At 49.9% G+C, this 13,208-nt stretch overlaps 1 protein-coding gene across 1 annotated transcript in view; it reads left to right on the top strand.

Moving 5' to 3' along the window:
* Window positions 1–12,392, top strand: part of Ccdc63 (coiled-coil domain containing 63) — a 30,423-nt gene extending 18,031 nt beyond the window's left edge. Inside the window, exons 5-11 of the mRNA XM_008847544.1 lie at window positions 505–686; window positions 1,109–1,123; window positions 4,244–4,449; window positions 5,878–5,952; window positions 8,563–8,755; window positions 10,353–10,556; window positions 12,250–12,392. Coding sequence (XP_008845766.1) covers window positions 505–686; window positions 1,109–1,123; window positions 4,244–4,449; window positions 5,878–5,952; window positions 8,563–8,755; window positions 10,353–10,556; window positions 12,250–12,392 — 1,018 coding nt within the window. The remainder of the gene's footprint in view (window positions 1–504; window positions 687–1,108; window positions 1,124–4,243; window positions 4,450–5,877; window positions 5,953–8,562; window positions 8,756–10,352; window positions 10,557–12,249) is intronic.
* Window positions 12,393–13,208: the final 816 nt, after the last annotated feature.

The raw sequence follows: 13,208 nt of genomic DNA, 5'->3' as shown, positions 1-13,208 counted from the left end.
CAAGCCAGGTGGGGCTGTAGGAGACCCTGTCTCAAAAAAACAAAGAAAAACAAAAAAAGGAAGAAAAAGTAAAAGAATGGTGATACAGATGGTGATGATCATGGTGATGATCATGATAGCGTAATGATCGTGATGCTCATGATGAACGTGATGGTGATGGTGGTGATGAAGGAGATGATGATAAAGGACATGGTAATGGTGGTGATTATATTGGTAATGATGGTGATAGTGATGGTGATGGTGATGCTGGTGGAGATTGTGATGGCAGTAATGATAACAATGGAGAGAGTGGCAGGAAAATCACTTCCCAAGGAAGGTCTAGACTCACAGCTCCAGTTGTTCAGGTAAGACGGGCCCTGGGTTCAGTCCCCAACACCAAAAAAAATTGCCAAAAAAAAAAAAAACAACAGCCTGGTGGTCTCTGGCCAGGTCTGTGGACTAGCAGAGAGAGGAAGAGAAGAGGAAAGGAGGAGCCTCTGGACACTCAGCCCTATGTCCCCACAGAGTGGAAGCCATGGCTCGGATGGCTGCCGTGAAGGACCGCCAGCAGAAGGACATCTCTCAGTACAATCTGGAGATCCGAGAGCTGGAGCGCCTGTATGCCCATGAGACCAAGCTGAAGTCCTTCCTGCTTGTCAAGCTCAGTGACCGCACTGAATATGAGGAACCCATCAAGAAGGGAGAAGGTACATTCCGAAGGTTCTCTCTCTTCTTCCCCCTTCCTCTTCTTTACTTCCTCCTCCCCCTTCCTCTTCCTCTTCTCCTTTTCCTTCTCCTCCTCCTGCTCCTCCTTTTCCTCTTCCTCCTCCTCTTCTTCCTCTCCTCCTCCTCCTCCTCCTCCTTTGTAGTAGGGTTACTAAACAATAAAATTGCAGCATGCTTAGTTAAACTTACACCTTAGACAACAATGAATACATTTTTAGGATAAGTATGTCCGTACCGAATTTAGTATATACTCATATAAAACTGTTTATCTCTAATGAGAGCATATTTAGGCTTTTGGAAATGTATTGCTTCCCTGCAATTCATAGATAACTATTTTGCCTGCCGGCTTCAACCAGAAGAATGTCTCTTCACTGTGAGATTCTCTGTCCATCACTTAGGGGAGACGTGAGGGTCAGGGGTCTACAGGGCCCTGTTTAGGATTGGCTTGCTACAGGGTCCTGTCAGGAGTCAGCATCTCATCACACTCATGGCTGCGATATGCTATGCTGAAGAATTACAAAGCAAAATGGTCAAAGGGAAAGACACAAAGAGGTAAAGGCCAAAGGAAACCACATGTCAGCGTCTACATGGAGTCACAGGGGTCCCAGAATTCCTCCAGCATCTAATTGTGACCACACACATGAAGCTTTGTCTACTGTGGGTGCACACTAGAGGCTCAATGCCCTTATTTCTTACTGAAGACAGATAGTGTGGGCACCCTCTATCTGGTATACACTGAGTTTCTTGGCTCCCAGAGGGACATGGGTACTATGTTTAAACCACATTGTCTGGGCAGTCTGAGGCAGTCTGAGCACCATGAGCCACTCCTATCAATTGGGTGACATTTTATATCAGTGTAAGGAGCTGTTAACCATTCAGGTTCCAGATGCCAGCCAAGAGACAACTTTATGAGCAAGCCTATTTAGCTCTGCCCATGTAACTCCTTACCCAACAGACTAAAAACACCAAGCTCTTCTGAAAGCCCCATGTTCTTTCTTTGTTTTTGAAGTGTTGAGGATTGAACCCAGGGCTTTGTGCATATTAAGCATGCACTCTACCACTGATCCACACAGCTATCCCCTTACATGTGTGCTGTCTGCTGCCTTTCTCTGCCTTATCACTTGGAACTCTAGAAGTGTCCCTGCTTTTTCCTGTCTTATCACTTGGGATTGTATTGACAGAAGTGTTTCTGAGAAATTCCATTGTGTATCTTACTCTCTAAAATAAAACAAAAACACCCAGAGCGATTTTGCCTTTGGGGCCTTCTTTCATCCATATCCACTCACCCCCTCACCCAGTCATCAGTCCTGTCACCCATCCTTACATCTACCAATCACATGTCCACCCATTCACAGCAGGCTTTTGCCATCTTCCAGGTGCTTGGCATGCATGATTTCCATATGGCCTTAGGATAGTCCCAACAGGTAGGCATTCCTGCTAAGACCTCAGTTTCAGATAAGGATCCTGCAGCCAAGAGTTTACCACTGACACAGACAAGGCCCATGGTAACTAAGTGGTAAATACAGGAGTCCTCAGATGTGTCTACATCCTACCCCAAACCCAGGGTCCCTAATACTACCCTCTTCTCATTCTTTTTTGTGTGTGCATGTTCATACGTGTTTCCTCTCCTACTCCTCTTCCTCCTCCTCTTCCTCCCTCTCTCCTCCTCCCTCTCTTCCTCTTCCTCCTCCTCCTCCTCCTCTTCCCTCTCCTCCTCCTTCTCCTCTTTCTCCTTCTTCTTCAAGGCAGAGGCTCTTACTGGCCTGGAACTTGCCAAGTAGCATGAGGCTGGTTGGCCAGCAACCCCAGAGACCCTTTTGTCTCTACCTCCCTGGCACTGGGACCCTCTTCTCACTCTTACTCCTGTGAACAGCCTCAAGATCACCTACTTGTGTCCCAGGCCAGGCAGGCCTCTCATTGCCAACCCAGATGGTCATCTGGGTGCTCACCACACATGCCCCCTTCCTCTTACCACTGCTTCAGTCCCTCATCATCCCCATCATTTCTGTTCTAAAAGCTTCCATGGGGTCCTTCCTGCCACCAGAGTCCTGTTCCAAACTGCCCTACAAGTGATCTTCCTCCAGGGTCACATTGTTGTGACCTGTGGATGCAATCATCCAAGTGTCTGATATGGTCCTTGTCTTCCAACAGACCCTATTAGTCACTTACCTTGAAATGAGCTTCTTGCCAGAAACCAAAGACACAGCAGTGAGCAATGGCAAAATTAACCCTCTGTGACGTGGGGTTTACATCTCAGGCCCAGAAACACAATGTATTAGTTAATTTTCTGTTGCTGAGCTAAAACACCATGACTAAGGCAACTTATAGAAAGAAGAGTTTATTTGTGCTTACAGTTCCAGAAGGAGAGTCCATCATGGTAGGGAGACCCTCTCCAACCCGGGAAACTGCAGCTGTCCTGGCTCTCTGGAACCCAAGTCTTCTCTCTCTGGTTTGACTTCAGCACCAGAGAGAACTTTCTAGACCTTTCTAGGCCCTTCTGGCCATGTGATGCCTGGCAGGCTGTGATTTTCTACTGTCCTTGCACTGGCCAAACTCTGAGCCTTCCAAAGAACTCATTGTCCAAGGCTGTCCTTGGACATTACTTGACCTTCATTCTGCTCAAATGTCTCCTCTACAGAGAGGCCTTCACATCTAGGCACAAAGTGTGTCTCCCCCCAGCCACAGTAGTATCAGTGGGCTTCCTCTTCTGTTTGCTTGAGCTCTTCTGTTCCCATGTCTGATTGCCCCACTCAGGTTCCTCTCAGCAGAGCCTGTCCCTGTGTCATGGGTTCCTGTCCAGGGAAGTTCATTTCATGTTGTTTTAGCTTATTTGTGTGCATGTGTATGGGGTATGTGTTCACATGTATGTGGGTGCACATGTGTTCAGATGTGCTTGCACATGTTTGCTGGTACATCTGGAAGCCACAGGTAAACCTCAGGTGATGGTCCTCAGGAACTATCCACCTTGTGTTTTGTTTTTGTTTTTTAAATTTTTTAAATTTGTGTCTCATTTTTACTTATGTGTATGTGGGTGTGTCTGTGAATATATGCCACATGTGTGGGAGTGCCAAAGAGGGTGTTGGATTCCCTGGAGCTGGAGCCACAGGCAGTTGTGACCCACCCAGTGATTGCACTGGGATCTGAACTAGGGTCCTCTGGAAGAGCAGGAAGCCATACCTCCAGCAGCACCTTGTTTTGAAGCAGGGTCTCTCACTGAACCCGCAGTTTACCAGCTCAGCTAGGCTGGCGGCCAGTGAGCCCCAGGAGTCCTCCTGCCTCTGCCTGCCCAGCACAGGGATTTTAAGCACATGCCACCACACCCCCTTCTCTGGGCCCAGAACTCATGTCCTCACGCAAAGCGGCAGGCGCTTTACCCTTGGGGCCATCTCCCCAGCCCTTCCTTAGGTATTTCTGACACGGGTAACGGGCAAACCTTGGGGCTCATCTGGAAAACTCCAGCCCCTTCCGCAGCACGCAGTGATAGTGGTGCCCCAACCCTGCGGCGCAGCTTCCTTTCAAGCCCTTCCTCTCTCCACAGTCAAGAGGAAGAAGAGCAAGGGCGAGAGCTTCGAGAGCTACGAAGTGGCGCACTTGCGGCTGCTGAAGCTGGCGGAGAACGGGAACCTGGAGCAGCTCACGGAGGATTTCCTGGCCAAGGAGGAGAAGAACTTCGCCCGCTTCACCTACGTCACGGAGCTCAACAATGACATGGAGGCCATGCACAAGAAGACCCAGAGGATCCAGGTGCGCGGCTGGCAGTGCCCAGGTCTGACGGCAGGCGGGGACAAAGTTAGAGGTCATCCTCCAGTGTGGCTCCTCAGGCACTGTCCACCTTGTTCTCTGAGACAGAATTTCTCACTGGGACCTGGAGCTCACCAATTAGGCTAGGCTAGGCTGGCCAGTGAGCCCCAGGGATCCTCCTGTCTCCACCTCCCCAGTGCTGGGATTACTAGCTCATACCACCACACCTGGATTTTTTTATGTTGGTTCTGGGGCCCAAACTCAGGTCCTGATCCCTTGTTGACCAATGGCTTCGGAGTGACAGGGGAATGGTCAGCATCATCTTGGACAAGGCCAGTGCTCTGAGCATAGTAAAGTCAAGTTCTGCAGGAAAGAAACCTGTCTACTTCTGTTGTATGCTTGACTGGTTCCCAGGGCTCCTCTCTCCTTAGAACAGAAATAAACAGCCTCTGGAACACCTGTCCAGTACAGACTCCAGTCCTCCTGGTGCCACTCTCCAGCCCCTTCACCCCTGGTTTGCACCTGCCTCTTGCTCAGATGCAGTAACAACACCCCACCCCTACCACGATGCTCAAACCAAGCTCTTTTAGTTTAGTTTTGTTATAGAGCTCTACCATTTACATCTCAGAGCTCAAGTGTCTGCACATGTTCAGGCCCTGCCTCACACTCATGGCCCTGCAGATGGGCCAGCAGTCTGCATTTAGCCATGTATGCGTGTGGAACCTCCCCTACCCAATAAACAGACCATCACATCTCAACAAGCATCAGGTTTTGCCCTCGATGGGACAGCCATCTGCACTGGTATATTCTGTGATTTCCATTAGACCAGATCTCAGGCTGGAACTGCTCTGTCAAAGAGTTCAAACAGTGCACTGGGAACTCTCAGAAAGGCTGGTTCTCTGGCTCCACCCCAGACCTAGGAGTCAGGACCTTGGACCAGGTGATTCAAATTCTTGTGGGAGTTTGAGGAATCCTGGGCTGTGTTGTTTGGTCCAGTGAAGTAGCCACTAGCTACACATGGCGATTTAACTTTAAATTCCTTACAATGGAATCCCAGTTGAAATCCCTGCTCCCCAGTGGCCAGAGCCATATTTCAAGTCTCCACATGATGACATAATCAGGGCAGGTAGGATGTTAAGGATGATACTGACTGCCTTGTTCTAGATGATTCTCAGAGAGGGTGGATGCCACCTTTGAATGCTTTCATGCTTTGAATGCTCATTTAACTAAGAAACACCAGAAAGACCCTCCTGGGACATAGAAGGGGCAGGTAGGGGGCTCAGGGCTCCTTGATGTGTCATTCAATCTTGGAGGAGGGTGCGGTGGGGGAGGGGAGCTCCTGACTTTGTTATTGTTTGGGTTTTTTCTTCATTTTTCTCTCTCTCTCTCTTTCCCTCTCTCCCTCCCTCTCTCTGGCTCTCTCTCTCTCAGGATGACATTATCAACTTGCGTTCCCAGCAACAATTCTCTCATGACAATACTCGGAGCATCCTGAAACAGATGGAGGTGAACTAAGGCCATCCCACATCTATCTGTCTGTTTGTCTGTCAGGTAGCCTGACTCTGGAGTCTGCCCCATGACTTGAGGTGGCCTGGGGCCCAGGCCAGGATCACTGCAGAATCTTGTCCTTAGTATCTCTATATCATAAAGACAAGTCAGGGTCAAACCCAGGCCCTGGGGCTACAGTTTCAGCCTGACACACTTCTACCTCAATTTCTTCCTCCCTTTGTCCTGGCTGCACAGTCCTCTACCAATAATATAGACCACAATAACACCTCCTTCCCTCATTGCCCCCTCCTTCCCTCCCTCCTTCCCTCCCTTTCTTTCACCTCCCCTTCCTCCGTTACTTCCTGTGCTAGGAATCAAACCCAGAGCCTCCGGAGTGCTAGGTTAACTCTCTGCCACTGAACCCCAGCCGGGCCCCAGCATGCAAATACTTGGGCTAGGCACTAGCTAGAAAACACAGGGCTATACATTCTGCTCTCTCTTTCTCCTGTCGCCCTTCACCCTCATTTTAGAGAAGGAAACTGAGCCTGGCAGAGGTAAAATTGCTTGGGAGATATTATGGGTGCATTAAGTTGTAAATGTGGCATTAATTCTATTCAGGGATCCAAACAACAATCGCCTGAGCAAGCTAGAAGTTTGACATTTTGTTATTGTTGTTAAATGGGCCTGAAAGCTGGCAGTTCAGGGCCAGTAGGGTGGGTGCTTGTGATGTCATCTGCCACAGATCCAGCCATCACACACACACACATTTCAGGCAGGAAGAAAGGAGAGGACTGGGGAAGCTTACAGGTGTTTCCCAGGACTTCAGGCCAATGACTTGTTTTTACTTATCACTGGCCACCCCACTGCAAGAGAAGTTTGGAAATTAGACTTTAGCTGGTCACACTGCCATACACCCCCCAGTGCAAGCAGGGCTCTGTCATGAAGGTATCAGGCAGAATGGGATAGCAAAGCCTGGACAAGACATGAACCCAGCCGGTGATCCCAGTGCTCAGAGGCTGAGGCAGGAGGATCAAGAACTCAAGGCTAGCCAGGGCTACTCCTGTTCAATTGGGCAGTTCTAAGCTCCAGGACTGCACCGGATTGGCCTCTTCCTGTGGCTCATTTCCGTCATCTACATCTGGCACGTGGTGCCATTCTCCACTTGGCCACTGGAGGGCAGAAAAGCTTAGGCCAAGAAAGAGGAGCTAGGATTCCTGGCGGTGGTGGCCTGGGAAGCTGGCAGGACCTGTCAGGGCCCTCTCTACGCACTTGCCCCCACATCGCCCCCTGGGGCAATCCAGAGTCCAGACTCTTCCCTGGAACTGGGACTGGTGGTGCCTTCTGTCAGGGTTTGGAAGTCTCGGGACCTCTTCTCTATTCTGTTCCCTGTCTTCACGGGGGTAGCAGCATGGGGGTCCATCCCAAATACCCCAAGCAGGAGAATTTATTCCAGTACTGACAGGCTCTCAGTTGATTCCCACTCGGCTGTCTCACCCGCCCCTCAGATCCTTCCCCATTCCTCCCTCTTACTATCTCCTGTACACAGGGCTCCCAGAGCAATCACTTCCTAACTATGTGACTTTGAAATACACCTCTGGGGCTCCCACCTACTACTCAAGTCTTTGAAGATAGAATGGGATCCAGAATCCATCAATTCTGTAAGCCTGAAAACCCAATTCCCTCTACCTGAGGACTAAATAGTTGCTCAATTAATGAGCCAAGCCAAGTCCTTAGATGAACTGATACAGGGTCACTGAACCCAGTTTCCCTTTCTTGTCTGATCTCAGCCTTCCCCACTGGTGGGACTATCCTGGGCGTGGAGACCAGTGACAGCAGCAGATGGCTAAAGGCTGCAGATGGCTATAAGGTCAAGGGTAGCCTTCCACAAGGGTGGCTGGGGTTCTTATGAGCATAGTGTCTCAGTATGGCGTAGAAGTTGATAAAGACCCAGGTATGCAGGGCAGCGTCGTAGAGCTTATCTGGGATCCCAGCATTCAGGAGGCTGATGCAGGAGGGTTCTGAGTTCAAGGCCAGTCTGAGCTATATAGTGAGAACTTGCCTCAAAAACAAAACAAAACAAAAATACTATGATTCAACCTACGGAAGACTGGAATGCATGTGTAAGTGTAACAAACTTATTAAAAGACGTTACTCCAATGGCCCTAAATGCATGGTTGTCTTTTCTCTTTCTTCCTTCTGTCTCACCTTTCCTCCTTTTTTTTTTTTTTTGGAGACAGGGTCTCATGGAACCCAGGCTGGCCCCTTGAACTTGCTATGTAGATGAGGATGACCTTACAGTTCTGATCCTCCTGCCCCCACCTCCTGATGGCTGTGATTACAGGTGGACACCATCATGCCCAGTCTATGCCATGCTGGGGATGGAACCTAGGACTTGGTGCATGCTAGCTAAGCACTCTGCCAGCTGACCCACATCCCAGAATCTGTTGTTTGCTTTTTCTTCATTACCTGGCTTAATGCTGAAGGGAAGCCCATTGTTTTGCTCTCATACCATCCAAGGTTTGAAAACCTGCCTTTTGGGGAACTCTGCCCTGAAGTGTCCCACAGGCCCCTGCCCAGAAGTCCGGTTGCCCTTATGCTGACCAGGTGGAACCTGGTGTCTGCCCCCAGGAGAAACTGAAGAAGACCACAAAGGAGGCAGATGTTTTCGAGAACAGATACAAGGAGATAAGCAAGACCCTGGAGCACCTCAAGAACTCAGTAGAAAAGCTGTTCAAGAAGATGAACTGTGATGCCACCGAGATCCTGGGGAAGCTGGGTGAGACCGGGAAGATCACAGACATCAACTTGCAGCAGTACTTTGGTAAGCTCAGCTGGCCCTGCCCAGCTCACAGGCGCCCTTTCTAGCATCTCCTGTGACCAGGCACAGGGAGTGGGCATGGTGGTGGTGCACGTGAGCGCTAAAGCCAGCCTAGGGTTTGAATCCTGGTTCTGCACTGACTAGCTATGGGACTCTGGGCATGTTTCTGAGCTGCTCTGGATGTCAGTACCTTCATCTCCCAATTGAGGGTCAACTCAGGAGCCACAAAGGTTCTTGGAGGATGGGGAAAATGGACAGTGTATGATGATCTCAGTTGACACAGAAGAGGGATTTGATAAAATTAAATGTTCTTTATGAGAAAAACTAGAAACAGAAGGGTGCTTTCTTAGAACAAAAGGTGTTCACACACACATACAAACAGACACAGACACAGATACACACGCTCATACAGATGCACAGACACACACACACACACACACAGATACACACACACACGTCATGTCATGTCAGAGCTGCTCTTTTCTTCTAGGATTAGGAACAGGGCACGGATAACCACCATGGTTATCCAGTGCCTTGTTGGTGATTCTTGCCAATGCAATAAAGCAAGAAAAAAGAATAAAAGGAACTGGGACTGGAAATCCACTCTTTCTGAGGCTAGCCTGGCTGGTGGTCTTTCCAAGGAGAGAGGCCTCAGGCTTGCTCTGTGAGCTCGCCTGTGCACAACCTGGTCCCTTCTGGCTTGTCTCCTCTTGTCCTGCCCTGTTGGTCACCTCCGGCCACATAGTTCTCCTCCCTTCTGCTGCACTGAGCTTCATTCCCACCTCAGGGCTGCTCTGGCTTGGAAAATTCCTGGAAGACTCTCTCCATGGCCCCTCCTCTTTGTTCTCAGATCTGTTTGCCTTCTCCCAGCTAGGCCTCCCTCAAGCTGTCCCCCCACCCCAAGACTGCACCCCCTATACCGGTGGTGGTCCTGTGATCTGACACCCCCCATTTGTCACTGTTGGCCTCTGTCAGATGCCTGAAAGCTAATAGCAAGGGTCAGTTGCAGATATTTTGGGCCCCCAACTTTCAGCCAGAATGTCAACATTTGGGCAAGTGTGAGGCTTTTGTTTTTAATTAATTTATTTATTTAATTTTACATGTATGCATGTATTGCTTGCATGTAGGTAAGTGCACCCATGTCATGCAATGCCGCAGAGGTCAAAAGAGGGCATCAGATCCCCTAGGACTGGAGTTACGGACAGTTGTTAGCTGCCACATGGGTGCTGGGATTTGAATCCGGGTCTTCTGCAAGAACAACCAGTGTTCTTAACCACTGAGTCATCTCTCCAGCCCCAAGTGTGAGATTTTTTAAAAGAAAAGAAATTTCCAAATCCAGTAGCCACTGAGTCCAGGGAACAAGCTCAAGGTAGCGGGGAGCATCTTTGTGCATCGGTTCTCCTGACCAGTATGTCCTTCTCTGTCCCTCTGAAGACACCAAAGCTTTCTAAGGAGACCCCGTAAATGAGTGAATGAATGAACAAATGAATGAATTAAAGGCTCTGCTCTGGAAGTACCACACCCCTGTTCCCTCCCGACAAGGGCCTACCTAGGCTGGCAGCGGTGACCTTGTCTGTGACCTTGGCCCCTCTTCCCCCAGCCATCATAGAAAAGAAGACCAATGACCTGCTCCTGCTGGAGTCCTTCCGGCGCCTGCAGGACTTGGAGAATCCCAACATTGAGGTCCCCCGGCCTTTCATCAACCCTTTCTGGGGCGGCTCAGCCCTCCTCAAGCCCCCTGAGCAGTCTCAGGTCTTGTTTCCTGTGTTTGGGGTGGAATCCTTCAGCGACAAGCTGGAAGAGGGTGAGTTCTTGCCCTCTGCCACCCAGGCAGGTCCCTGGGTCAGGTCCCTAAGGAGCCTGGATCCCTCTAGGGTCAGTAGGCTGAGCCTTTTTCCCATCACTTCACTGGTACTACTAGCCCAGGGTGGCCACCATACACGGTTACCAGGACTCTTCTCCCCACAAGGCCAGGGTGTCCCAGCTCAGGCCCCAAATTGCTTACTCAGGAAGTTTTTTAAAAAATCACAAGTAACTTTGTGAATGTTTAAAATGAACCTGAAAAGACTGAAATGCTCCAAAGTGGCAAGGTGTGCTGCACAGGGCGCAGGGCCCTCACCCCCATCCCAGGCTCTCAAGACCTCTCTGAGCCCATGACCTTTCCCCCCAGACCGTCTTTGCTTTCCACAGCTCCTCCTCAGTCCCCTCTCCTCCATATCCCCCAAGCTCAGGGTGGAAGTAGCACACTTCCTCCCAGCTACTCCCTCATCTCTCCCAGAGGCCAGAGTCACTCCTCAGAGACAGTCAAATTAACTCATTCATTGTTTGAAAACATAGATGGGAATTGATCCTTATAAAAAAAAACTGAGGGGGGTCCAAGGTGAGATGTAACATGTTCACTGCCCCAAACCAAAAACAGGAAAACCACCCATTCACAGTTAGGTCAGTCAAAGTTTACCCAAACAAGCAATGGAGTACTATGCAGCCACTAAAAATAATGCCCAGGGCAATATGAGCTGTTGTGGGAAACTGCTTTTAGCAGTATTTAGAGCAAAAGAAAAAAATCTAGTAAATTTGAAAGTTTTGTGGTATAATCCCATCTTTCTAAAAACATAGTGCACACATGTGCGCACACACACACACACACACACACACACAGAGTTCCTGTTTGATTCACCTGAAGCTTAGCAAAAGTAATATATTTTTAAATTTTTATGTATTATTTTTATTTTATGTGTGAGTGTATTGCCTGCATGTGTGTAAGTGCACCTATGTCCAGCAATGCCCGCAGAGGTCAGAAGAGGGCATTGGATCCCCTGGAACTGGAGTTAAGGATGCCTCTCATGTGGGTGTTGGGAACTGAACCCAGGTCCTCTGCAAGAGCAATCAGTGCTCTTAATCACTGAGCCAGCTCTCTAGCTCCAGAAGCAATATATTGATGATTAGGTGCCGCCCACCTTAACAGTGCTGCTTTAGCGCTTGGTGTCCCTGCAAGAGGTCAGGCACAGCTGTTTGGCAGGCCATCCCACCCTCACTGGCTCAGGTACATACAACTAATGGCCTTTACTACATGCAAGGGAACACAGGGTTCTCTGAGGCCAGTAGCTCTCCGTACTCAGAAGAGATAACCTGCTTCTGGGCATGCAGTTGGGAGGAAGGAGCCCTCTGGGCAGCAAAGGCTTAGTGATCAATTGGAGGCTTGATTTCAGCCCAAGTTACCTCTGTCCTCAAGTGTCTGCACAGTGCACACCCTAAACAGCTGCACATTATAGCCTGGTCTCCTCGATCCTAAACCAAGCGTGCCTCACATTCTTTTCTGGGGCTGCACTGAGGATGTATCTCTGCTTGGAATTCTAAGGGTTCTCCATTCCACATTCAGCCCTGTGGAGGGACCCCAAACTAGCCTCGTGCAGTCACAAACAGGGCAGAGTGAACTGTCCCTGGAAAGGAAGTTCTGAGCTGGGACTCCAAGCTCACAGTGCTGTGTCCTTGCTCAGTGGATCATCCCCTGGACCACAGCAGCCTCTGGCAGCTGGTGCTGAAAAACTACCTTCAAAGAGACCACAGCAAAGACCCACACTCAGACAACTTGTCAGAGAAGGGGGATGAGCTGAGTCCCAAGAAGAAGGTGGTGAGCTGAGCTGTGGGTGCCTGTGTACCACACCCAGAAAGAATAAATGTTTTCTCCCAGAACCCCAGAGCCTTCTCACATGCTGGGCACGCCAGCGTCAGAAAACAGCTCCACAATGGGGTGGGGACAAGAAGGGCCAGGCTCAAAAATAGCTATAGAGGAAGGGTCACCCGAAGTATATGCTGGCCCCAGAGGACCTCAAGATGGTGGCCAGCAGGCCCCCAATAACGTCTGTGAGATGGAGCACAAAGCAGCACAGTGAGGGGCAAAATGAGATGGTATTTTAGCACATGATATTTTAGCACATGACTGCTAAAATATTGATTGTAAGACTCCAGGGTTTCTTGGGGTGAGGCTGACACTCACAGTGGGAACCAGGGGCCAGGGAGGCTCTGAGTATGCATGTGATTATCTGTCTGTCTGTCTGTCTGTCTGTCTTGTGGGTGGGGATCCCCATAGAGCTGAACTGGTTCCCAAAGACCTGGCTGCCTCTCTGCAGAGCCCAAGTACCCAGGTCACAGCCTCCCTGCCTCTGGAAGGAATGAGCTTCCCTGGGGACCCTCACTGGCAGAGTGTGATAGTCACCCTGGGCTTGGGGGTGGCACTCTGACCTTTCAGGACCCCCTCTCTCCCAGGTTTCCACAAGGGGGTCATGGGGACCTCACTGGTTGCAGGCCTGGGTCTGACCCTGAGTATGGTGTTATGGGGTTCCATCTTTCTCCCAGACAGGCGAATACCTGACCCCGGTGATTTCTCTTGAGGGCTACTTCCCTGTTCTGGGTTTATCTTTGGTGGGGCTTAACCCCCCAGCCCTGAGCCACATAA

Source organism: Nannospalax galili, unplaced genomic scaffold (assembly GCF_000622305.1).
Source record: "Nannospalax galili isolate Female #2095 unplaced genomic scaffold, S.galili_v1.0 scaffold120, whole genome shotgun sequence".
NCBI classification, from domain to species: domain Eukaryota; kingdom Metazoa; phylum Chordata; class Mammalia; order Rodentia; family Spalacidae; genus Nannospalax; species Nannospalax galili.
This window is presented reverse-complemented; position numbering and strand designations above follow the sequence as displayed.